Source organism: Microcebus murinus, chromosome 15, assembly GCF_040939455.1.
Source record: "Microcebus murinus isolate Inina chromosome 15, M.murinus_Inina_mat1.0, whole genome shotgun sequence".
Taxonomy (NCBI): Eukaryota; Metazoa; Chordata; class Mammalia; order Primates; family Cheirogaleidae; genus Microcebus; species Microcebus murinus.
In genome coordinates, this window is record NC_134118.1 from 4,274,475 (window position 1) to 4,301,242 (window position 26,768).

Here is a 26,768-nt window from a genome sequence, read left to right on the forward strand (position 1 = left end):
AGAAGTTTATTTTAACATCTACATACAGATGGGCTGAGCCCAAGATGGCCTCAGCCAGGAAATGGTGAGAGCATTCAAGGTTTTTTTTTTTGAGACAGAGCCTCACTATGTTGCCCAGGCTAGAGTGCTGTGGCATCATCGTAACTCACAGCAACCTCAAACTCCTGGGCTCAAGGCATCCTCCTGCCTCAGCCTCCCAAGTTGCTGGGACTACAGGCATGCACCACCATGTCCAGCTAATTTTTTCTATATATATTTTTAGTTGTTCAGCTAATTTCTATTTTTTTTTAGTAGAGAAGGGGTCTCACTCTTGCTTGGGCTGGTCTCGAACTCTTGTGCTCAAATGATCCACCCACCTCCACCTCCCAGATTGCTAGGATTACAAGTGTGAGCCCCCACGTCAGGGCCTGTTCAGGGGTTTTATGGGCAAATTTGGGCAGCCTCCCCTCCTGCCAAAGGGAGTGTGGGACTATCTTGCATAAGCAGGAAATACCTTGCAAGAGCAGGATACTGAGTTTTGGCTATTTACATGCAAAGGCCCTAAAGGGGGGGGTAAGGATTGAGGGTCCAAAGGTCAAGCCCCCATGGAACTTTCCATTGGCCTCCAACTTCACCCTAACATTCCCAGTCTTTCGTTTTTATGGAATTGGGGCCAAGATCTCTTCCTCTATAATTGCTGCCTGTTGAACAGGGGGTTGGCAGGAGGGGGCAGGTAGCAATCATTATGCTGGTGATATTGATCTTCTGTGGACTGGATTAACATTTGGTATGATGTTGAAGCCTGTAACAACATCATTTCTCCCAAAGATTGATTAGTAAAGGTCTAAATTTGATTTTGAAGGAATTGAGAGAAACACTGGAAGGTGTAGGGACTAAAGATTAGTATAAGGGTTATGATAATTAACAGTCCTAATATGGGTAAGAGCCAGGGCACCCTCTGCACTAAAAGGGAGTTAGTCCAGGGGATATTTGTTTGGTTCCAAAGATTTTGAGTTTGTTCTCATAATTTGGTAGCTGTTTAATCCTGATTCATTGGTGTAGAAATAGTAATCTTCCTTTAGGAAGACATAAAGACCCCCCTGTCCTGGAGAAGTCTCTGTGTCCCAAAGAGAAAATGTACCAGCTAGAGAGAGAAGTTAAGAATCTTTATGACCACCAGTTGCATGGCTCCAGAGTGGCAATTATAGAGAGGCAAACAGGGACAGTGACTAATTATCATTACTGTTAGTTCTCACCTTGAACCCTGTTATTGAAGGTTCCCCCTGGGCTTTTACCTAACCTCATGTGTGAGATGTGGACAAATGAGAAAGGAAATGGCTGACACCTTCTGGCTTACAGCAGCTGAGAAGGGATGGAGTTTTGGGGTCCAGCCCAGGATAAGGAGAGTGAAACGCTTTTGCAGTCATCTGCAAATATCTATGGGCGCTGGGCTTTAGCCCTAAGGTTTGCATGATGGGAACATTAGTACCCTTATTTACAGCCTTAGCATGGCACTTAAGTGAACAATGGCCTATAAGATAATACCTAGCTTCAAGAGCCCCTGTAGAGCTTATCCAAAGTTCTGAGGAATCCAAGTGAGTAATCCCCAAAACCAATCAGGTGTGGGGTCACTATCAAAGCCCCATTGTAGCCACACAGCTTGTTGGAAATTTTTTTTCTATTCAGGTTTCAACTTTTCTGCAGTGCAGCAGATAGTGTTTGCCATTGCACAGACTCTTCCTTGTTTAGCCAGCAGGAAACCTAGCGCTGCCTGTTGACCTAAGACTACCTGGGTTGCCAGTCAAGGGAACTTTGTTGAGCCCTAAGGCTTTTTGTGGTTTCTTCTGTGACCAGTACTACCGGCATGGACAGATTTCTAATCATGTCTCTGAGGGCAGAGACTGTAAATAGGAACTGTTATTTCTAGCAAATTTTGCTCTCAGGTGTCTTGGTATCTTCCTGGCAACCCTCTCTCGGAGCTTTATCTGGAGACTTGTAGCCAGGAGAGAACTTGTCCCGGCCCGCGGGACCTTCTGTTACTCGCGGGGGCGAGGGGGACCGTGCCTGAAAGAGATGAGCGAGAGAAAGAAACGAGACCAAGCGAATGATTGTCAAGGTCTACTTTACTTAGATTCTTAGTAGGTTTTATAAGCATACAGAAACAAGGAAGTAGAAGCAAAAAAATAGAGTGTTGAGGATGAGGCTTGGGTCTGGGTTAATCAGCCCCAATCAGCGTCTTATCAGTATCCTGTTTTTGACTGGTTACTCATCTCTAACCTGGCAGGTGGTCGGGAACAATTGCAGTCAGCACTCCCTGGAGCATCCCGTGGTCAGCACGTCATGGACTGCATTCTTTTTGGAGCTATAGCTGGAATTTTCTAGGGCGAAGTCCGTGTGTAGGACGAGTCATAGGGGAGTTGAGGGTCTTTGAGGGTCCTTGCCTCTAACAAGAACTCAGGATTTAATCCAAATTGTAGGCAAATATTAAAAACTCAAAAACAGTGGACAAGACTAGAATCCACTAACAGGTGGACTATAGTTTTTGTTTTTGTTTTTTTTCCTGAACCATATTTTTCTCTCTCCAGTTTCCCATTTTTCAGTAAAAGTGAATTATAGTAGGATCCATTTACTTGCCAGGATAAACTTTACTCTTTTTATACTTGGCCTGATTATTTGCATAAAGTGCAGCAAAAGGCCAGGCACAGTGGCTCACACCTATAATCCTGGCACTCTGGGAGGCCGAGGCAGGACAATGGCTGAAGGTCAGGAGTTTGAAACCAGCCTGAGCAAGAGTGAGACCCGGTCTCTACTATAAATAGAAAGAAATTAGCCAAACAACTAAAAATAGAAAAAAATTAGCCAGGCATGGTGGCATGTGCTTGTAGTCCCAGCTACTTGGGAGGCTGAGGCAGAAGGATTGCTTGAGCCCAGGAGTGTGAAGTTGCTGTGAGTTAGGCTGATGCCATGGCACTCTAGCCCAGGCAACACAGTAAGACTCTGTCTCAAAAAAAAAAAAGAATAATTATTAGCCTTATAGGCTTTTTTTTTTGTTTTAAAATTGGCTTTGCGGCCAGGAGAGGTGGCTCATGCCTGTAATCCTAGCACTCTGGGAGGCCGAGGCGGGTGGATTGCTCGAGGTCAGGAGTTCAAAACCAGCCTGAGCAAGAGCGAGACCCTGTCTCTACTATAAATAGAAAGAAATTAATTGGCCAACTAATATATATACAAAAAAATTAGCTGGGCATGGTGGCACATGTCTGTAGTCCCAGCTACTCGGGAGGCTGAGGCAGTAGGATTGCTTGAGCCCAGGAGTTTGAGGTTGCTGTGAGCTAGGCTGACGCCAAGGCACTCACTCTAGCCTGGGAAACAAAGCGAGACATTGTCTTAAAAAAAAAAAATTAAAAAAATAAATAAAATTGGCTTTGCTGGAACTTTTTCATAAGGAATCGCAGATTGGACTCAAAAGCCTCTGGAATCAAGCCAAAGATTTATCTGTGCCATCAGGTGCCTGTATGAATTGGGTAGATTCCTCTTTTCTTGAGGTCCCAAAGTAACCTGGGGTTCCTAGACCTGTCAGAAAGTGACATTCTTTGCTCACCACAGATTAGGAAATGTTATCAATGAGGTACCTAGCAAGTTTTTCCAAAGGGCTTTTATCAGCCTTATAAAGGCAACCTTAATTCTTTAACACAGTCTAAACACCTCTGAAGATATGCCATTCTAGTCAAAGTCTTGGTGAAATAACGTCTTTCTGCTACAGAAGAAAACAGATTCTTACTTGAACTTACACAAATAAGTATATTGCCACAAATTAAGAATACTTACATTTAGTTTTCGAATTCTGGAGAAATCAAGTAGAGAGAAAAATAAATGCTTCAAATTTTGCTTACAAATATATACTTTGTTGTAAGCTACAAATAGCTCAAAAGAAGGAAAAAGGTTTTCTTGACTTCTGGAAAACAAAAGAATCAGCAATGTTTCAAATGAAAATTCATTAAAAAATGTAGTTCAGCATCATGTAATTAATTCCTGTTCTGTTTGAGGCTGAGTTAGAGATGGATGTACTGGCTTTCTAACTCAAGTCCTGAAAGTTTATTTTAGTTTTATGGTATATAATCTCCAAAGTTACCAGAAACCTGTATTGAAGAGAACTTGTCAGTCCTTTCCATGACTTTCCTTGAAGAAGTAAACTTTGGAGAACCACATTTTAAAGAACCACTTTCTGAGAGGAATCAAAGTAAAATAAGAATTGTCTATGGATGGCAAAAGTCTTAGACTAGCCATGGTTAAAGAGACAATTGACAGACAAAGGTGGTTATTTTTGTGGCATACAGCAATTTAACTTGATAACCATAATTATTACTGATAACATACACCAAGACATATCAATATTATATAATGGTGGAACATACATTAATAACATGTTCATACAAATATAATGCAAAGAAAGTTAAATACCATTTCATATTTGACAGTGTTTCCGGTTTTCTCATGCCAGATAAGCCTAATTAAAATGTCTCCCTTAGACTTTCAATGGCCTTAATATATAAAAAGCTAGCTTGAGGTCAAAAGGCTGGATTTAGAATTTGGGTTTTGGAAAGTTTATCAAATATCAAAGGCTTGAAACATTTTTTCAGATAGAATCACAAGCTGTTATAAAATAAGGGTCATTTATTTAGCCAAGAATGATACTTATCAAAAGATTCTAAAGGTGATACAGGAAATTATATGGGTGTAAACCTTAACCCTTTTAAAGTTTAGTTTTTTTAGTTAGTCAAAACCTGATAAGGAAACACAGGGATTATCTTGATAAAGCATAAAATCTTTGCTGCTTTTAGGCCAGTTACCGAAAATGTAAAGAAAAATCTTCTGTTAGTGTGTTTTTCTTTTTAATTTAAAAAGGAAACAGATTATAGGATCCAAATGAGTACATTATGTAATTTTATTAAGGACAAATTAATATCTCAAGAACACTTTAAAAGTTTTATTCAGGCTCTTTTCTGGTTCTAAACAAAGTGTAGAATTGTTTTTTCTAGATCGGTGAAGTATGCTGTTCATATTTTGATGGGGACTGCATCCAATCTGTAAATCACTTTGGACAATATGGATATTTTAACAGTGTTGATTCTATCAGTCCATGAGCATGAGATGTTTCTCATTTGTTGTGTCCTCTGCAATTTCTTTCCTCAGTGTTTCATAGTTCTCCTTGTAGAGATCTTTCACCTTGGTTAAGTATATTCCTAGGTATTTTATTTTCTTTGTAGCTGTTGTGAATGACATTGAGGATTTGATTTGACTCTCAGCTTGACTGCTATTGGTATATAGAAATGCTACTGATTTGTGTACATTGATTTTGTAACCTGAGACTTTGCTGAATTTATCTATCAATTCCAGGAGTCTTTTGGGATTTTCTAGATAAAAGATCATAGTGTGAGCAAAAAGTGATAGTTTGACCGCCTCTTTCCCAGTTTGGATTCCATTTATTTCTTTCTCTTGACTGACTGCTCTGGATAGGACTCCCAGCAAGGTGGAATAAAAGTGGTAACAGTGGGCATCGTTGTCTTTCCTTTTTTTTTTTTTTTTGAGACAGATTCTTGCTCTGTCACCCTGGCTAGAGTGAAATGGCATCATCATAGCCCACGGCAACCTCAAACTCCTGGGCTCAAGCAATCCTCCTGCCTTCGTCTCCCAAGTAGCTGGGACTACAGGCACATACCACCACACCCAGCTAATTTTTCTATTTTTAATAGTGACAGGGTCTTGCTCTTGCTCGGGCTGGTCTTGAATGCCTGACCTCAAGTGATCCTCCCACCTCAGCCTCCCACAGTGCTAGCATTATAGATGTGAGTCACCGAGCTGGGCCAGGATGTTGCAATCAAGTTCCACTCTGCTTCTTCTATCCTGGAGGAGGGAAATGGGGACTAGGTCAATTTCTTCTTACTGCATCACACAGGAGGGCGGATGGGGCCAGGGTGACTAAAAAGGCCATAACATTTCTAACTATCTTCAATGTGACTTTTTCCGAATTGGGCATTCACTTATTGGCAGATGTTTGATGGTTGGTTTGTTTATATATTTTATAAAGTTATTTTAGTCATTCTGTAGTTGCTTATTTGATGTTTCCATAGGGGAATGAGGGCCTACAACTCACTATTTTGCCATCTTGCTGATGTCCCTTTGTTTATTCATTTTTCCTCAGTGTTTTCTATTTGTTCTTCATACTAATTTCTGTTTATCTTTAGCATTCATTGATTCCTTCCTGTCACCTAGAGTCTGCTAGTGAATATCTCCAGTGAATTTTTTTCTAGATTTTTATTTCTAAAATTTCTATTTGTTTTATTTTTGTGTTCCTATGCTGAAAAATTAATATATTTTAAATCATTTCTATTCTTGACCTCATGGAACATAGTTTTAAGAACTGCCTTAAAGACTTTGTGACAATTCTGATACCTGAGTCATCTCAAGATTGACATGTATTGCCTATTTCAATTAAGGTTTCAGATTTTCATGACTTTTTTGTATGTCAAATAATTTTGGATTGTATTTGGGACATTGTGACTATTATATCACGTGGATCCTGGGTCCTGTTACAACCATCTGGAGGATGTTGGTGTTTTTGCAGATCAAATTGCAGTCATCTAGAGAAATGTTTTTGTTTTAGCAAGTCATCAACATGATTAGGTTCAGACTACAAGCTCTGCCTTGATGCTCTGTGGTGGCAGTTAAAAATCCCAGTTCAGTTCTCAAAGCCTTTGCTATATTGGTTTGAGTCTGTCTCCCTCAGGGCCTTAAGACTTCATACACAGAATTAGGGGGACTTCTCTCTCTGCTGTGGGATTCTCTTCTTTTTTTTTGAGACAGAGTCTTGCTTAGGCTAGAGTGAGTGCCGTGGCGTCAGCCTAGCTCACAGCAACCTCAAACTGCTGGGCTCAAGCAATCCTCCTGCTTCAGCCTCCCGAGTAGCTGGGACTACAGGCACGAGCCACCATGCTCGGCTGATTTTTATATATATATATTAGTTGGCCAATTAATTTCTATTTTTATGGTAGAGACAGGGTCTCGCTCAGGCTGGTTTTGAACTCCTGACCTTGAGCAATCCGCCCGCCTCAGCCTCCCAGAGTGCTAGGATTACAGGCGTGAGCCACCGCGCCCAGCCAGGATTCTCTTCTTACTCTCACTCTTTAGCCCCTAGGGGATCCTTTTCTTAGAAAGATGTTTTTGTTTTCGTTAACATGAATTTGGTTGGCTATGCCATGGCCACCATAGCACCACTCCAGAATGAGGGTGTGCTTTGAGGAAAAAGTGCCATGCTCAGGAGAAAGATCCCAGCAATTGTTTTTTATATTTCCCGCAATCTGGGGAACTCATTCCTGTACAGTTGCTTCTGTTTTGACATGCTTTCACAATCTACCTGCTCTTAATTTTAGCATCCTCTAGTAGCCCTTTTTCATACTTTGTCTAGAGGCTTTAGTTGTAATTAGTGGGAGGGATGGGCAATATATGGCTCATGCTGTCAGGCTAGAACTGGAAAGTTCTGCCTGCATTTTTAATGTCAGTTTTGACGTTTACTGGGAGTTTGACTCTAGAAAAGCTCCTTCAATCTCCATGTCTCAAGATGCCTGCTTGTAAAAGGGTAGTAGTAACAGGACTTACCTTCTTTTAAATTTTTGACCACTTTTTTTGGGGGGGTGATAATGTATCGTAACGGGCATTAAGCACTGTGATAGTCAGTGTCCAATAAAAATTAATGGTTGGCAGGGCGCGGTGGCTCACGCCTGTAATCCTAGCACTCTGAGAGGCTGAGGCGGGTGGACTGCTCTAGGTCAGGAGTTCGAAACCAGCCTGAGCAAGACCCCATCTCTACTAAAAATGAAAGAAATTGACCATCTAAAAATATACAGAGAAAAAAATTAGCCGGGCATGGTGGCGCATGCCTGTAGTGCCAGCTACTCGGAAGGCTGAGGCAGGAGGATTGCTTGAGCCCAGGAGTTTGAGGTTGCTGTGAGCTAGGCTGATGCCATGGCACTCACTCTAGCCTGGGCAACAAAGTGAAACTCTGTCTCAAAAAAAAAAAAAAAGAATTAATGGTTATTTCTATTCACATATTTCCTATAAGACTGAACATTCTGGAATTAGATTACTGGAATAAAAACATTAAGAATTAAAGAGTTAGAAGTTTGTCGGGGTTAACTACCTGGAAACTGATGGTTGAAGGAAAGGTCAAAAAGGATGAACAGTATTTAGAAAAGCAAAATATCCCATGCCACTTTTGTAACCCTTGGAATTACACCCTCAGCCCTTAAGTGTTGCATATGGGACTAATCAAAACATGGAGTTGCAAGGGCAGTTAAGGCAGCTTGCCTTGTGCCTTTCATAAAATACCACATTAAACAGGAATGGGACTCTGCAACAAACAAGGAAATAAATACTGATGCAGAGCATTACTTTGTATCAGTCTGACTCAAGTTTCCCTCCATGCCTCTTTATTAAATGTGGGGCAAAAAAAGGAACTAAGATTCTTATTTGGTTTCCAGTAATACTATTCCTTCCATTTGCTTCCTTGCTAGATGGCTGAAAAAGAACATGCAACCCACCGAGGACCTCAGGTCTGTGATCTGTCGGCTGTCAGCTTTCGGCCCGATTCACTCAGTCACAGTGTGTGGACGTCAAAGTGCTATAGTGGTGTTCAAAGACACGACTTCAGCTTGTAACGCTGTGAGTGCTTTTCAAAGCCGGATCCCAGGCACCATGTTACAGTGTTCCTGGCAACACCGATTCATGTCGAAAGATGTAAGACTCTCTATCGCCAAAAACCTATGGGAATTCTTAAAGCTTGTTTTACAAAATTTTTTATTCTTCAGGGCTGGCGTGAAATATAGTCATCATAATGGATATATTAGCACTGAAAAGAGGCATAATGATGTTTATTTAGTTCAAGTACTAGAAATGAGAAGTACTAGCACATGCCTTCCTTGGACATGCTTGGCTCTGCTGCAGTGCTCATCACAGTTTTGCTTTTCTGGATAAGAAGTTCACAACTGCATTCATGCATTCGTCTGACAGCCACCTTTCCTGGAGGACACTGCATTCTTCAGCATTAATAGCATGTAGCTTTTCTTTCTCCTTATTTCTGATTACCTGTTTTGAAATTCTCATGGCCTGGAAAACAGAGCCAATAATAAGGTTAAGATTTATTCTAATAGGGTGGGACTCTTCCATGTTTCTCACTCTTGTTCCTCCACTGTTCATTTAACTATTCCTGTTAGGTCTTAAGATGCATGTGTCACACAAGACAGTGCTTTTCAAACTTTACTGTGCACATGGATTGCCTCGGTAGGTGTGGGCAGGCCTGCGATTACACATTTCCTAAAAGCTCCAGATAGATGCTAATGCTTGAAATAGCAACAACATAAGAGTAATCATTCATTTATAAAAATGAAAGTGCTACACAGTAAGAATCTCCAAAAGCTTAGTCAACCTGTCTGGCCTCTCACCTGGATTATATATAAAAATATATGAAAATACTGCTTATCATCCTGTTTAAGTTATCCCCTAAAGAATTGCCCCTCTGACCTCTTATAGAAATGGAATGTCTACTTCATAAGTTTTGTAAGAATCAGTACAGGTGAGCCTTCAATAACAGTTTGAACTATGCAGGTCCACTTATATGTGGATACTTTGCGGTGAAAGTTACACTGAGAGGGCCTGTCTCTCCTGCCTCCCCTTCCACCTCCCACCTCCAGATAGCAAGACCCGCCCCCCCCCACATGAAGATGACAGGGATGAAGACCTTTATGAGATCCACTTCTACTTAATGCATAGTAAATATATTTCCTCTTTTTTATGATTTTCTTAATAACATTTTCCTCTCTAGCTTACTTTATTGTAAGAATAGAGCATCTAATATACGTAACATACAAAGTATGTGTTAATCGACTATTTGTTATCGGTAAGGCTTCTGGTCAACAGTAGGCTAGTAGCAGTTAAGTCTTTGGGGAGTCAAGTTATCCGTGAGTTTTGACCGTGCAGGTGGCCAGCACCCACACTGTTCAAGGGTCAACCGTACTTCCAACATTATGAAGATTATTTTTAGTCCCATATTCAGACGTGCTTAAACCTTACTAAGGATGTGTCTTGTCTTTTGTGACTCATTCCCTGAAGGCAAGCAGATTTTTCCCTTAGGAAATTATGTCCACGGTTTTTACAAGTAAAAGATGAATACCAACATTTGGGGGGAGCTTTGCATATGCTTTCAGCCTGGTCCAAACTTCTTTCTGAAAAGTGCTATCAGGAAAAACTTCAGTAACAAGTCCTTGAGCACATGCCTCTCTTGCTGTTAACTTCTTTCCAAAAATAAGCATCTCAGTTGCCTGAAATGAAAAGCAAGGGTAAGACACTAACTTAATAAAACGAGGCTTCAGTTAACTTCAGCACTGGCTGCTTTCAGGAGGCACAGAGAGATTTACTCAGGGTCCTTTGAGGTTGCTGGTATTTCTCAGTAAGGGAGAAGCTGATGGCCTCAGTGGGCAATGGTGCGCAAGCCACGTGCTGAGGCCACGGGCTCTCGGAGAGGCCCGGGAGGGCTGCTGCTCCCATGTGTGTTTTTGTTGGAGAAGCAAGACTGGGGCAGAAATGACCGGAAGCAGATGCTGAGTCCATAACCCACAGCAGCTATGATTTTTTGTTTTCTATTCTATAAATCATCACAAAACAAAAAAGGAAAAAAAGAAAGAAAAATCATGGTCATAGCATTAACCTTTAGAAACTTTCAAAATTCCATTCCCTAGAAAATCTACCCAGTGTCTGGCTCTGAGAGTTTTCCTTACCTGTACAGGTACTCAAATCAATTCTATCTGCCTGAAGGAAAGCGAAGACTTCTATTTAGTTTCTAAAAAAAATGAGGTGCCAAGTGGACATCCTCTCTGCATTTGCAATTCCTCTTCTAGAAAAGTAAAGACTATTTCATAGCCAAATGCTTTAAGACTTCGAGTTGTTTCTGCCCAACCTTCCAAAGTTCAAACCTGTATAACAATTCTGGCTATGGGACAGCATAATGAGATTTAAAATAATAATATATATATTTACAGCAAAAACCTAATAGTCTATGACAGCAGGCTCAACACACACACTGCGATATGAAAGAATGTTTGCAAAGCCTTTCCCTATGCCCTGGCTCTCTGGTCTTGTCACAGTCCCCTTGGAGTCTGTGCATGAGCAACTGGGTTTCCATAAACACAGTGCCAGACCTGAGCAACCTCTTAACCACCCTGGGATCTTACCTGCACTGGCAAACAGGCTGGCGGGAAGGCCGGTGTGGTTTAGAGCGGCTGTGGAAGGGCTAAGCCCTCATGGAGCCTCGCACCTGCTGGTACTGAATACAACTGAAAGTGAAGATGACATCGTCTCTCTCTCAGGGGACACTGGTCATCCATAAAGGAATTAAGCAGCCCCTGAGCTCAGTAGACCGGGGGAGCTGGCACAGCCCCGGTCTTTCAAGTGACCAAAGCCGCACAGCTGTGGAGGGCGAGTTCTCATGCAGCTTGCGAGCAGTGGCATTAGGCAACCAGCTCAAAGTGGAGGACCCAGTTCTAGGAGCTGCAGAGAATTTCTATTTTCCTTCATACCAGACACTTTCCATAGTCTGGTTTCTCCGTGAGTAAAGCTCTTAAGAGCTGAGGAGCAAATAATTAGCTTCTATCTCTTCTGTCCATATTAGCAAAGGAAAGGAGGGAGAGTATGAGATTAATTTTAGAATAGAGATGACTCATTAAAGTTTTATTTTTAAGCTTTCCAAAAGTTACCTTGCTTGGGCTCATTATCCTGGGAAAAGTGTGAGAGGAGCACCCCTCTGGACTCTGGCCTAGGTGGCTGAATGGGGTATGAAACGTTGCCTGCAGGGGTTGGAAAGAAAAAAAACATCTTTTCGTATGTGATTTAAAAAAAATCACTATTTGCTTATAACTTCACAATACTTGATGAATTTTTTTAAAGTTAAGATTATGCGGTATAATGTACACACAAAATTCACTCTTTTACGGTGTGTGGTTTGATGAGTTTTAATAAATACAGTCATGTAGTCACCACCATTATAAAGATGCAGAACATTTCCATCACCCCAAACGTTCTGTGGTCAATCCCTCCCTCCCACCTGCAAGCAGCTACTCATCTGTTTTCTGTCTCTACAGTTTTGCTTTTTCTAGGATGTTATAAAAATGGAATCCTACATTCTGTAGCCTTTTGAGTCTGGCATCTGTCACTTAGCATACGGCTTCTGAGAATCACCATACTGTTGCATTTATCAGTAGTTATTTCTGAGCAGTATTCCAGTGCATGCATGTGTTGTAACTTGTTTCTCCATTCCTCAGCTAATGCCATTGATGTTGTTTTCAGTATTTAGGCTATTATGAAACAGGCTGTTAGGAAAAACATCAAGTTGTACACCTTAAACATACACAGTCATGGGTTGCTTAATGACAAGCTTATGTTCTGAGAAACGTGGTATTAGGCGATTCCACTGTCGTCCAAACAGCAGAGTGTGCTCACACAAGCCTAGATGGCGCAGCCAACTCTACAGCTGGGTCATATGATGCAGCTTGTGTGCTCCTAGGCTATGAACCTGTGCAGCATGTTACTGTACTGAACACTGCAGGCAATTGTAACACACCAGGAGGTATTTGTGTATCTAAACATACCAGACACAGAAAGGGTATAGTGAAAATCATGGTATTACAATCTTACGGGACCGCTGCCGTACATGTGGTCTGTCACTAACTGAAATATTGCTATGCGGCACATGATTGTACAATTCCTATTTGTCAATTATACCTCAATGAAGCTGAAAAAAAATTTTAAATATGTTTCAGATATTTCTAACACAAAAAGGTTGTTATGAACATTTATGTACCAGTTTCCGTGTAAGCCTATGTTTTCAATTCTCATGGGTAAATACCTAGGGGCAGAATAGCTGAGTACGTGTAAATGTATGTTTAACTTAAAAGAAGCTGCCAAACCATTTTCTAAAGTGATTGTACATTTGACATTCCCATGAGCAGTATATTAGAGTTCCAACCACTCCTTAGCTCAACTAAAGGTAGTTATTAACTCTTTTTCCTTTTAACCATGCTGGTAGGCAGGTAGTGGTATCTCACTGTGGTTTTAATTTACATGTCCCCAATGACTGATGATCTTTTCATGTACTTATTAGCCATATGTATATCTTCTTTGGTGAAGTGACTGCTAAAATATTTTTTCCACTATTTTTTAGTTAGATTGTTTACCTTCTTCTTCTTGAGCCATAAGAGTTCTTTACACATTCAGGTAACAAGTCTTTTAGCAGATAAAGTGTGAAGCAAATATTTTCTCCTGGTCTGGTCTATAGCTTATCTTTTCATTTTCTTCATGGTGTCTTTCCCTTATGGTCTTAAGAGTCATTTATTCCTTCACTTTTCGTGGCCTATTTGTTTCTCACCACTGTCCATTTTTATATTAGGTTGCTGTCCATTTTAATATTAGGTTATATCTGTCACTTTATAGACATACTTAAAAAATATTTTAGAGAGATTAGCCTTTGTCATGTGAGTTGAAAAACTGTTTCCTTAATATGTCATTTGTCTTGATTTTGCCCCAGAGGTTTTTTGATTGGCTTTAACTATTAGAATCAATTTCAATATTGGTTATTTAGAATATAGTCATTTTTAGTTTTTTCTAGATTTAAATATTTTTGTGTTTCTTGATAAACAATAAATCCTCATGAAAGAAAATTTACAATTGATAATTTGTAAAAGAATATTTAGGTTTCATTTCCTATAATTAGATATGGTGTTATTTTCAATGCATATTTGTTAGAAAATATAAATATATAATGCATGCAGCATATAAATCAAAATTATAAAAATATAAAATAAGGTCTTTATTTGATGTCATATATCTTCTTTTTTTCCCCCAAAAGAAATCTTATTCAAGAAAATGCTCCCAGAAGACAGAGCCTAAGAAACCAAAGCAAGAAACTGAAGAAAACACCAGCCATAGCTAAGGAGCCACAAAGAGGTAGGCACGTACACAGCTAGCAATGAGCAGCATTTAAATGCGTATTTTCAGAAACACAGCAACAGATGCAGTTACTGCTTTCGGCTCTTGCATCACACTACTATGCAACTTAGGGAAAATGTCTCACCCTCTCTGTGCCACACTTTTCTCATGTAAAAAGTCTCTGTTGTGTACATTATGTGACTGTATGTGTGTATATATGATATGTATAAAATATGTATTAACTGAATGCCTAGTAAATAGTGAGCATGTGAATATTATTTCTAAGATGTTCACCTTTTTATTAACTCATACAAGAAATTATCATTTGCTGACAAACAAGCTAACAAGCATTTTTAACTACTGCCTATAATAAAGAATGGATAAAGTATACTAATATTTTGTTTACATGGGTTAAATATTGATCCATCATTTAATATGGCATTTATTCATGAAGCCAATAATGATAAATCCTGGAAAAACAATTCCTTTCCATGGATTCTTCCTTTAGCTGCTTTCTTTTATTTTGAATTGATGCTTGGTTTAATTCAATTGGGTCAACTTTTACCAGAAGTCATTATTTGAGAAATAAATCTTACTTTGTGCCAAATTTTTAAAGCATCTAATATCTACATACATAGGGTGTTTATTTTAATATATATAAATAGAATATATATGTTTTCTGGTTTTAATTTTTATTACAATTTATATAATGAGATGAAAGTCATCAAAATATTTAAAAGGATGATATGTATTGAAAGTAATTTTGAATTCAGTGGGAGAATGAGGACAAGATTCAAATATAATAATGTTTGGCCTCCAAGTACTGAAGAATGAGATCTCCAATTTCAGATCAGGAACTCTTGACCCAACTCCTATTAAAAGCAGGTCAATGATTAAGCAGTTACCCAACCAGAATGTGAACAAAGACTACTGATTTCTGCCTTTGAACAGAAACTCCCACCTAGACAGGGTGGGCAGCCTCTCCCATCTCTTCTGCTATTTTCATGGGGAAATCATTCCTAAGAATTAGGTCTGCCAACATGTCCAATCTCATTTGATGGAACCAGCAACAGAAGACCCAAAGTATTAAGTACTCTAAAATTGGTCCTGTCTACTGGTAGAAAAATACCTCTGAACAAAACTAGGAATCTCTTCAGTAGTAAAAATCATGTTTTCCACAAGGTTACAGAGCAGCAAATTTTACCAACACATAAGCAGAGAAGTCACTTGAACAACCTGATAACCCTAAAGGTGATTACTGGTTCTATGATAAATGTTCTAGGGTAGAAGTTTTAAGCTAAATGTTTATCACATCTTGGCTTCAAGTGACAAAAGCTGGAAACGGCCTAGGGTTCAGCAGTCAGGGACTGGTTAAATTCGTAAGTTAATAATAACCCAAATGTTAGCACTAGTTATCTGAGTGGTGAGATAAGGAGTGATATTTTTTTAATAAAGATGGAGTCTAGCTATGTTGCCCAGGTTGGTCTCAAACTCTTGGCTTCAAGCAATCCTCCCAGAGAGCTGGGATTACAGGCATTAGCCACTGTGCCTGGCCAAGTAGTGATTTTTAACTCTTCCATATTTTTCAAAAATTTTTTTTCACTAAGACACATATGTTACCACTATTATAAGAATAAAAATTAAAATCTATATAATTTAGTGATGAACACAAGGCTGAATTGTGTCTGGGCAAGAAACTTCTCAGAGCTTCAGTTTTCCCTTCTCATTCTAAAATTCTACATACCAGGAATCATTTACTCAGAAAAAAGGATCAAATAATCCACTTGCATAACCTGCAAACATGCTATTCCCCCTCCAATAACAAGACACTTTTAAGTGTCTCCTGAGTATTTTAGAGTAAAATGAAAATAGAAAATTGAGTAACAATGCTGTAATTTGGTTAGAATATAGAGCCATCAGAGTTGGGGCAATGTTCACAATACTGGTGTTTAGGGAAATTCAAGTTAATAATGAAGGAAAAACATCAGCCAAATTAGGCTAATTCTTTAAGAAAAATCTAAATCTAGTACATTCTACCGCAAACCACATGTAACCCGTTCACGACCAGCAGTAACAAAGGAGGGTTCCCAAGAGCTCGCCCCGCCACTGGCCTGGCCTCCCGCTGCGCCGGAGCCGCCTTACCCTGTCAGTGGCATACACCGCGTCGAACAGCCCGAGAGTGGTGACGGCGATGCCCACGGCCGGACCGTTTACCACTGCAATCAGAGGCTTAGGGAAATCTATAAAACAGCCTACAAAATCCCTACAGAAATAGAAACATAAAATCATTAAATGTTCCAAAGCAGTGTGTTGGAAGCGCAGGTGAGACAGTGTGAGTCTGAAATGACAGACCCTCGGGTCAGGCGCTCCCACATCACCAGCTCAGGCAGTGAGACCTACAAGTCGACTGGTTCAGCTCTTGCATTCTCAGAAGTGAGTTCAGGGCTGTTCAGGGCCTGCGAAGTGTGGGACAGCCCAGCACCTCGAATCTTATTTGCTATTTTTATGGGAAAATTATTCGTAAGAATTAGGTCTGCCAACATGTCCACTCTGGTTCAATGGAACCTAACAAAAGGTCCAAAGAATTAAAGACTCTAAAATGTAGTCCAGTCTATCGGTGGGAAAAATACCTCTGAACAAAACTAGGGATCTCTTCAGTGCTGTAAAAACTGTATGTTTCCTACAAGGTTATGGATCAGCAAATTTTAATACCATATATGCAAAAGTCACTTGAACAATCTGATAACCCTAACTCATCAGTTCTACAGTAAACGTTCTGGGGTGAAGGCTGTGATCGTAGAGACTGCGGCGGTGGCTGGGCGCATGCTGCCACAGCACAGCTCAGTGGGAATTAGATAAACACGGCAGGAAGCGCAAGGCCTTTGTGACCGTCTGTGTTAGGACTCCTTCACCTCTCTTAGTACCAGAATTCCCGGGTCATCCATTCCTCTGGCTGGATGAGAATCTGCTAAATCCCTCTGCCTCCATACAAGAGAATGTTATTTTATTTATTTTTTATTATTTTGCCAAGTCTCAGGTGTGTGGATCCAAAGAGAATTTTATTTACGTCTGTAGTTCACACTATGTTTTCCAGTCAAATCTCACGTAGAGCAGTAGGATGAGGCAAAGAAGTTAGAGTGGAAGAACGGAGGCAGTTTGGAGAAATATGCTTGTCCAGAGTCACGGTTAACTGCACTCACATGGAGAAGTAGTGATTTTACTACTGCTCAACTAAAAACCACTTGGATGAATGAGACCTCTGGGATCAGAGAAATGTCAGTCACTCTTACCTCAGTAAAATGGCACCGTTTTTAGCTTTCTCCTGTACTCCCCCAGAAGGAATATCAGTGAAGTTCGTCAGATCATTCCCACTACTGTAATAGTCACCACTTCCTGCAACAATGAACCAACAGGTCCACCAATCATTCATTCATTCATTAACTACTGTGCCTTGACTACGAGCCAGGCTCTGTGCTATGCCCCAGAAATACACTGGAGAACCAGCTACGGTTCTCTCCTTAATTTACAAACTACTAAGCTGAACATCGATATAAAAACACACAAATAATGTAAATAATGCAGCTATGGTATAAAGGAATGGCACATAATAATATGAGGGTATGTAACGGGCTTTGGTCTAATTGGGGAGTTCAGGGAGGGTCTTTCCTAAGGAGAGGCCAGGGTAGCTAGACAGAATGGGGAGAGAGTATAGTTCATGCAGAGGGAACAGTATGTACAAAGGTTCTTTGGAGAGGGTATCCCTGCATAATTATGGGTTGAAAGAACAGCCACCACGGCTGACGCAGAACAAGCCAGGGAGAAGTGAGTGTAGGGTGAATGAACGCAGGACAGAGCATGTGGAGCTGTGTGGATCCTGTTACGAAGTTTTGCCTTTGTTCTAAGAGCCACTGAAGGGGTGTGTGTATGTGTTTAATTAAAGTATAATTTGCATGCAATAAAATGTCAAGATTTTGAATTTTCAGTTCAATAACTTTTGATCACGGTGAATGACCACGTGATCACCATCCAAAACAAGATCTAGAACATCTCCATCACCCCAGGATGTTCCCTTGGGCTCCTTCCTAGCCATATGGACCCACCTGCCCCAAGGCAATAATTTTCTGACTTCAGTCACCAGATGAGAACTTTTGCCTTCCACAGAACTGCATGGATTCATGCAATACATAATCCTTGTCTTATTTTGCTGAATTATGTTTTAAAGAGTCATCCATGTTCTTGTATCATTTATTCATTCCTCTTTATTGCTGAATAGTACTCCATTGTGTGAATAGTCAGCAATTTGTTTATTCATCCATCATTTTTGTACATTTGCTTTGATTACTGTTTTCTGGCTATTGTGAATCAGGCTACCATGACTTTTCCTGTACAGGTCTTTTTTGGACACACACTTTAAATTATCTTGGGTAACTGCCATGGAGTGGATATCCTGTGTTTATTACTTTATTATATATCAATTAGAATATCACAGTACTGAAAAATATCTTAGAGCTTTTTAACTCAATTCCCTATCTAGTAAGAGACTCCTCCCCAAAATAGAAAATTAGGAAGTCCAAGAAAATGTGTTACCTGTTAAAACAGTTATCGAGGATTCATCCTTGCTTGCAGCTTCAAGTGCGAGCATAATTTCATGATACATCTACACGGATGTGAAGACAAAGAACAGAACAGACCTCTGGAGATGGGAACCGTCACCCGACGGCCTCACTAGACACCAGTCCGCAAACCTACTCTCAGCAAAGTGCCGAACAGTAAAGCCGGTTGTGTTTATAGCCAGAAAGGTGGACCTGTGCCCCTGAAAGCATTTTCATACCTTTTACAATTACTTGGTGCATAATATGCACCAGGTGCTGTGGTAGATGCTAGGGAGATATAAACCTCTTTTCTCCAAAAGGGAACAAAAAACAGAGACCTTGAGCTTTCGGAATTAACAGAGGATTCTAATCCGTAAACAGAGCCAGCGAGGGAAAGTGCAAAGCAGCACAGTCTGGGAAGTACTAACGAATGCCAAAAGGCTGGAATTCCTAAGACACTGTGATGGTATTCAAGGACAACACCTCGAAATTTTTAAATCATCAACACTTCTGAGCTTCTGAAAATCTTGGACATGTAGCTATAATTTTTAATACATTTAAAACAGGCACAATATCTATCTTAGATGAGATTTCAGTGTGGGAAAGAGCAGTGAAGAGGGCTGATATTTATGGATACAAAGACGGCAAACAAGCAAACACACATGGACTTTATATACTACAGTTGGTCTTCCCTATCTGTACATTCAGCATCCATGGATTCAACCAACCACAGATGAAAGATATTTTTTAAAAATTCTACATCTGTACTGAACACATACTTTTTTTCTCATCATTACTCCTTAAGCAATATAGTGTAACAACTATTTATGTAGTATTTACATTGGATTAGGTATCATAAACTAGAGATGATGTAAACTACGTGAAAGGATGTGCACAGATTAGATGCAAATACTACATCAAATTTATATCAGGGACTTGAACATCTGGGGATTTGGGAATCCCTGAGAGGTCCTGAAACCAACTCCCCATGGACACAGAGGGATGAGTGCATGTGAGTACAGGTGTGATCATCTCCACAGAGGGAGTACTAAGGAAGTGATTCCATCATGTCATAGTTGTGACAACACAGCTCACAGGGCGGAGACCACGATTAGGACGTGGATGTATCAAGGTTTCAATTCAGGTTTTGCTGCTTGTTAGTTATATGAAGTTGAGCAAGTTATTTATTTATTTTGACGTTAAATAATGATAACAGGCTCCTTGTGAGAATGACACGAACCTGTGTGTGGAAGTGCAGAAACGTACTAAGTACTCCGTAAAGAGTAGCTATTATTACCACGGTTATGGAGAAGTGAGTTGGGGGATATGAAAACAAAGTGTGAGTATTAAATGCTTTATTAATTGAAGGACACAAATCACACTTCATGAAATTCTTAAGACCATTTTAAGTTGGCATATTCTTTCTACCACAATGGAAATTATAAACCCTAATGGTTACAGTCCTCTCATATTTTAGCCACCCCTCTGCACCAAGCATCCAATTAATTTCCTATAATATTTTTCAAGAGGGAGGGGCCAAAGTGGTTATTTTGTTATCATTCTAGTTCAATGAGAGATTCAAAGATGAAGCTGCCCTTGTGACGCAGCTCACAAAAGCTATTTAAAGATGACGTCCTTCTCTTCTTTCGCCCTCTATTTATACAAAATAAATCTCCATGTGAGGAGAAAAGCTCACTCTCAAGTTTAAGTGGCATGAAGATACTTCTGGGGGCAGTCTATACCAACCTTAGAGGGCCTCTGTGAGAATTCTCTTGTATCAATGTGTTTCATTTACATTAATTTATTTGTATTTCCATTATTAGGAAAGTTGCAGTGCCTTTTGAGTACGTCAGAACCTACCTGAAGTTCACAAACAATACACAATGAATGCCAATGTTGTTTGAAGTGGCCACACACAATTGTTAATCTTCCTGTGCAAATCAAATAAGAAATACTGCAAAAATAAGAATGATGCTGCAATTCTACAATTTTGAGTGAAACACATAGAGGAGGAAAAGAAAAGCAGGACAAACTTCCAGGGTAGATAACTTTACCTGAGGGTTCATGGCATTTTTTTTGGAGGGCCGGTTTAACATGATCTTTGTGATGCCATCTTCTGAGGTCACCACCAGGGTTTCATATCCAGGTGGTTTACTGTCTGCTCTAGGCTCCACCTGGCCAGAGGATTTTGATGAAGAATTCAAACTAGACACCAAATCCACATAGCTCTGCTTGGCAGTTTCCTGAAGAGAAGAGAAAAAATAGCTTCAGCCCATGGTCAATGAATAAGCACGTTGAGAAACTTACTATATTAATAAATAGCACCCTGCAATGAAGAAAGACCAGGGACTTTGATTCAATATTGGCACATCAAGATCTCAAAGATTCCATCTCCAATGGCTTGATGAGAAGCTCCAAGCTTCTTTAGAAGTACGGCAAATAAAAACAGAATTCACCTTAGGCAGACTGCCAAGGGCATTCCATGCATCCCATTTGGCCTTACTGATCAAGTCGAACACACCTGGTTTGGGCATATTACAAGGTCCTTCGGTGGCCTGTGAAAAGGAGGGCAATTAATGGTCAAATGTTCATGCAAATTAGAGCCCTAAATATTTAAAATCCATAAAATCCACAGCTGGCATGAATGCCTGGCCCAGATCCTTTCACAGGGTATGTAAACTGAATCTGAACTCGCCCCTCACCTTCTCTTTGATGACGTGGCCGCAAATGCACAAACAACAAACAAATAGGACAGACAGAAGATACCATTGGCTATAAGTCCCTAAGATAAGTTATAACTGCCTGCATATGAAAATAAGGCAAAATAAAGGTTCTGGCAAAGTACCTTCTAAAAAATTCTAATAGTTCATTAGTTTTATATTGATGATCACATTTTTCACAACAATCAAAACATTCAAGCAAACAATCTTCAAGGGGAAGATTCAACAAACATTTGGAAACCTACAGCATATTCTGAGAGCCCATGTAAAGGTACACAAAACACCGCTGATTCAGCGCGGACTTCAGGTAACTAGGCAACAGCATTGTGGCTGAGGTACGGGTTGTGTTGGAGGATTTCAGAATCACTGGCCCTTATGAAACTTAACTGAACGACAGGCAAGGAAAGAGCAAAAAGCAACTAAATTTCATTTGAGGGTAAGTGGAGCTGGTGTTTTAAGATGAATAAAATATCCCACTCAGCTACTTTTCAGGAATGGCAATTTAAAACCACATTTAAAAATATTTTAGGCCGGGCGCGGTGGCTCACGCTTGTAATCCTAGCACTCTGGGAAGCCGAGGCGGGTGGATTGCTCGAGGTCAGGAGTTTGAAACCAGCCTGAGCAAGAGCAAGACCCCGTCTCTACTAAAAAAAAAAAAAAAAAAAAAATAGAAAGAAATTAATTGGCCAACTATTATATATAGAGAAAAAATTAGCCAGGCATGGTGGCACATGTCTGTAGTCCCAGCTACTCGGGAGGCTGAGGCAGCAGGATTGCTTGAGCCCAGGAGTTTGAGGTTGCTGTGAGCTAGGCTGACGCCACGGCACTCACTCTAGCCTGGGCAACAAAGCGAGACTCTGTCTCAAAAAAAAAAAAAATTTAATTTTATAATGCAGTTAGTTCAAAGAGGAAATAAAGGCTTTGAAAAATAAAAGCAGTAAAGGAGCCTACAAGTTTCCAGAGACAAAGAGTCACCCTGCAGGAGTTAGCCAACTGAGAAGACAGAGGGAACACAGTCTAAAAGAGATAATGGTTTGCCCTTATCTTCTGACTGTCCTTGCTGCTGACACCAACTGCAACGTTGGGGGGATTCCCAAGGCCACCCTCAAGTTCCATAATTTGCTAGAAAGACTCCCAGAACTCACTGCAAGCTGTTACGGTTATGGTTAATTACAGGGAAAGGACAGAGATTAAAAGCAGCTCAGGGAGGAAGCACACAGGATAGAGTCTGGGGCAGTAGCAAATGTGGAATTTTTTTTTTTTTTTTTGAGACAGAGTCTCACTTTATTGCCCAGGCTAGAGTGAGTGCCATGGCGTCAGCCTAGCTCACAGCAACCTCAAACTCCTGGCTCAAGCAATCCTGCTGCCTCAGCCTCCCAAGTAGCTGGGACTACAGGCATTCACCACCATGCCTGGCTAATTTTTTGTATATATATATATATTAGTTGGCCAATTAATTTCTTTCTATTTATAGTAGAGACGGGGTCTCGCTCCTGCTCAGGCTGGTTTTGAACTTCTGACCTCGAGCAATCCGCCCGCCTCGGCCTCCCAGAGAGCTAGGATTACAGGCGTGAGCCACCGCGCCCGGCCAAAATGTGGAATTTTTGTTGTCCTCTCCCAGAATTGACGGGTGACAACAAGCCAACCAAAGAAGCTCACTCCAGCCTCGGTGTCCAGAGTTTTTATTGGGGTTCCATCATGTATGTATGATCATACAACCTGAAGCCCTCACCCTAAGTCACACTGTTGAGATGATCGAGGCAAACAAAGACATTCTTACTGGGCATGACAGTCAAGTGCTTAGAAATTAAGGTCTCAGAGTCTGAGGCCAAAGCCAGACCTCTTTTCAGGTAATGTTAAATTATTTATCATATACACCCATATGAATGTAAAAGAGGCTCATACCAATCACAGAACATAAAAATAGATTAACAACACAGAAGCCCAGAGAGCCAGGCATGCCAGAGAAGTCTTTGGCATCGCAATTTTGTTATAAAATTTTTCAAACATACCAAAGTAAAATATTATAATGAATTCCCAATACCCATCACTCAAATTCAACAATTATCAAATTGCCTTACTTCACCTATCCTTTTCTCTTTTTTGCTTAATTTCAGGGAATTCCAAATACTAATATATGCTATTTCACCCCTACATGCTTAGAATGCATTTCTAAAAAATATCAACATTTTCTTCTATAACAATGACATCATTAACAACAACTCCTAGGTATCTTCTGATATTCAGTCCATATTCAAATTTCCCCAATTATCTCAAAATACCTAGTTCAGTTGATTTATTCTAATCAGGAGCCAATTAAGATCTACAAATTCAATGTTATATCTTATATGTCTCTTTTACTCCGGGCATGATCCTGAGGGGTTACTTTGTGCCTTAATAGTATTTCAAGATTTAATACACAAAAAACTCCTATATATATATATATATATATATATATGCTCTCTAGAGAAAAGGTAGCAATACAAACCCAAAATATTAAAGCTACATTTTAGTAAACATACAACATATCTATTTAAGTAGTCATTCGATAAAAATGTCTCCAAATAACGTCAGATCTTAGACATTTACCTGCTTATACAGTGCGTAGAGTTTTAGCTTCACTTCATTTCCTGGATCCTTCTTCAAGAGTTTTACCTGATTCATCGCATTTTCAAACTCCGTATGACTGGCTCTCATGGCCCTTAGGCTCACGTGCAGTTGAACTACTGGGAAATTAACGACCTGCAGAGAACTACAATTAGAGGGGAATGATTTCTATTCATTTCCAGCCTTTACACTTAAGCCTGATTGCTAATTGTTTCCAACCCTCACAGGCCAAAATGCCGTTTTTTTTTCCTCCGTAATTATTTTCTCTATACTTGTTCCCAGCAAGCTGGCTGCAAATGATTGGCAGTAATGATTCCTAGATAAGAAATCAATACAGAAGCTAACTATAGTAATTTTAAAATAAAGGAAAAGGAAGGTATAATCCAGTGAGGTCTTTGTAAGCAAGTAAAATTAAATAAAGAGCCGGGCGCGGTGGCTCACGCCTGTAATCCTAGCACTCTGGGAGGCCGAGGCGGGCGGATTGCTCGAGGTCAGGAGTTCAAAACCAGCCTGAGCAAGAGCGAGACCCCATCTCTACTATCAATAGAAAGAAATTAATTGGCCAACTAATATATATAGAAAAAATTAGCCGGGCATGGTGGCACATGCCTGTAGTCCCAGCTACTCGGGAGGCTGAGGCAGGAGGATCGCCTGAGCCCAGGAGTTTGAGGTTGCTGTGATCAAAGCTGACGCCACGGCACTCACTCTAGCCTGGGCAACAGAGTGAGACTCTGTCTCAAAAAAAAAAAAAAAAAAAAAAATTAAATAAAGATAAAAGCAGACAGAAATGCAACAGCAATGTAAATTTTGCCACAGGCAAGACGCAAATGAAGAGCACGCAAAATAGAGGAGGGCAGGAACCAACGGGGTAAAGTACAGAGAGAATTTAATCCCAAGAACCTGGAACAGCCTCTGCACTCACTGATTAACAAAGTACAAACTTTGTTATAGGTCAGGTCAATTCTTGCCTCTCTGCTCACAAAACATGTGTCCCAACATACACACAGGTGGAAGGAGGGGAGAATGGAAGTAGTAAGAAATGTTCCGAAGGCATTCCAGAGAGCCACAGCCTTACCGGCTGGGAGAGAATCCGCCTGTGGTGGAAGGCAGTCAGAGAAGCTGGGCTCAGCAGGTATACCCCACCCCCACCTAGAATTACCCCACCCTCATGGAAGATGTTTAGCCAGCCAGCCAGTAGCAGAGCAGAAACAGCAAGCACCGGCAGGTAAAAAGCAAGGTTTCTGTTTCGAGACAGAGTGCAGTGTCTTCCGCATAGCTCACTGCAGCCTCAAACTCCTGGGCTCAAGTGATCCTCCCTGCTTCCGCCTCCCAAAGTGCTAGGATGAGCCACCTCGCCAGCCAAAATGCAAGCTTTTAAGCACATACAAACGCAAGCTTTTAAGTAGGTGGGGGTAGGGTGGCGACCTTCAATGCACAGTATTGAGGCCACAAGCAAAAAATGGATGCTCACAATGATGACCCTGCCTAATAAAGTTAATGGCATCAAAGATGATTAAAATACAATTACAAATAAAACCCAAACCTATAGCCCAGTGAGGTGGCTCATGCCTATAACCCCAGCAACTGATGAGGCTGAGGCAGGAGGATGGCTTGAGCCCAGGAGTTCCAGGCATTGAGCTATGATTGTGTCACTGCACCCAGCCTGGACCAGACAGTGAGACCACAAAGAAAGCTTCAGTCTAACAAATGTTATCACCTCCGCTGCACTTATGTAACTCGCAAATAGTACAATGAACTCCGGCTTCAAACCTTGGAATACTGGTGCATGTTTCAATAGAATCAGTCTATGTTAAATTTTATATTAGTTTTTTTTTTTTTTGAAAAAAGCGAAAACTGCATCCTACATGACAAATTCCTAGTGGAAAAGAAAATATTTAAGGTCTACAGAAGGCCTAAATGTGCTAGTTTCCACAAAAAGTGGTGCAAACTTGTTATTTTAAAATAAAGTGTGAATTTTAAAAGCAAATTGCAAAAACATGATCTTTTAAGAGAAGACATAAAGGCGGGAAAATCACTCATAATTCCATCACTCCAAGGCAACCACCGCGCTCCGGTTTTGTTCCCTATGCAGATTCGGCTTGGGTCGTTTCCTAGCTGTGACTGTGTGCCTGCCATTTCTCTGAGCTCTGCAGCCTACTCTCTGAAGGCAAACAGTCTAAGCCCCCACGGGTGCAAACGGCTTGCGTTTCCACCGCGCCCAGCAAACGGGCGAGGAGTGCTCAGGCGGGCGGCCCGGCGGCCGCAGGCGGCGCTGCGCGCCCCAGAAGCACGCCGCAGGGCGCAGGCCGGCCCGGACGGCGCCGCGCACCAGCCAGCCCGGGAGGCCCCGCGCGGGACGCAGGCGGCTGCCCGGAGGCCGGGCGGGCGGAGGACCGAGGACGGAGGACCGAGGACGGAGGACCGAGGACCCAGGACCCAGGACCGGGCCTCTGCTCCCGGACGCGCCCCCCTGACCGCTCCGGGCCCAGCGGACGAGGAGGGCGCGCAGGCGAGGTCACACACGAGCATCCCGTTGTCGCCAGACAAGACAACCGAGAGGCAGCTCCCACGGGCGGCGACCCTGACCTGGACAGCGGCGTCCTGCGGGTGACCTTGGGCCGGGCGGCCCGGGCTCCAAGCTTACCTCGGACACCAGCGCCGAGCCAGTCCGGCCGCCAAGTGCGCCATCGCCAGCCCGCGGGCGGACGGGGCGGGCGGGGCCGAAGTGCGCCGAGGGGGAGGGGCGGGAGAGAGGCCGGGGCGGGGCGGATCGGACCGGGGCGGGGCGGACGGGGCGGGCGGGGCCGAAGTGCGCCGGTGGGGGAGGGGGCCGGAGCGAGGC

At 41.4% G+C, this 26,768-nt stretch overlaps 2 protein-coding genes across 3 annotated transcripts in view; one reads left to right on the plus strand and one right to left on the minus strand.

Moving 5' to 3' along the window:
* LOC105873471 (testis expressed protein 56) overlaps positions 1-20,568 on the plus strand; it is a 43,549-nt gene extending 22,981 nt beyond the window's left edge. Inside the window, exons 3-5 of the mRNA XM_012768397.3 lie at positions 8,547-8,769; positions 13,928-14,025; positions 20,423-20,568. Of these exons, the coding sequence (XP_012623851.1) occupies positions 8,547-8,769; positions 13,928-14,011 (307 nt within the window). The 3' untranslated portion in view covers positions 14,012-14,025; positions 20,423-20,568. The remainder of the gene's footprint in view (positions 1-8,546; positions 8,770-13,927; positions 14,026-20,422) is intronic.
* ECI2 (enoyl-CoA delta isomerase 2) lies at positions 8,886-26,655 on the minus strand. Of its 2 annotated transcripts, none has more exons than XM_012768396.2 (10): positions 26,571-26,655; positions 23,909-24,061; positions 21,056-21,154; positions 20,654-20,842; positions 18,595-18,664; positions 17,298-17,400; positions 16,150-16,270; positions 11,781-11,870; positions 10,206-10,349; positions 8,886-9,138 (listed from the first exon to the last, which is right to left on the minus strand). In XM_012768396.2, exons 2-10 carry the CDS (start codon positions 24,014-24,016, stop codon positions 8,983-8,985), a joined length of 1,080 nt encoding a protein of 359 aa, XP_012623850.2. In that variant the 5' UTR covers positions 24,017-24,061; positions 26,571-26,655; the 3' UTR covers positions 8,886-8,982. The 2 variants fall into 2 exon arrangements, with proteins under 2 accessions (XP_012623850.2, XP_012623849.2); XM_012768395.3 differs by having other exon boundaries at positions 23,909-24,071.
* Between the last annotated feature and the right edge of the window lie 113 nt (positions 26,656-26,768).

Bases quoted from the DNA above. Each gene is read 5' to 3' on its own strand.
- ECI2 (XM_012768395.3), bottom strand. From the start codon at position 26,614: ATGGCGCACTTGGCGGCCGGACTGGCTCGGCGCTGGTGTCCGAG. The intron at 11,871-16,149 runs GTAAGGCGGCTC...CAACCCCTGCAG, and splicing joins CGGTGTATGCCACTGACAGG to GCAACGTTTCATACCCCATT. The intron at 9,139-10,205 runs GTTGGTATTCAT...TCTGTTTTCCAG, and splicing joins ATGCAAAGCTCCCCCCAAAT to GCCATGAGAATTTCAAAACA.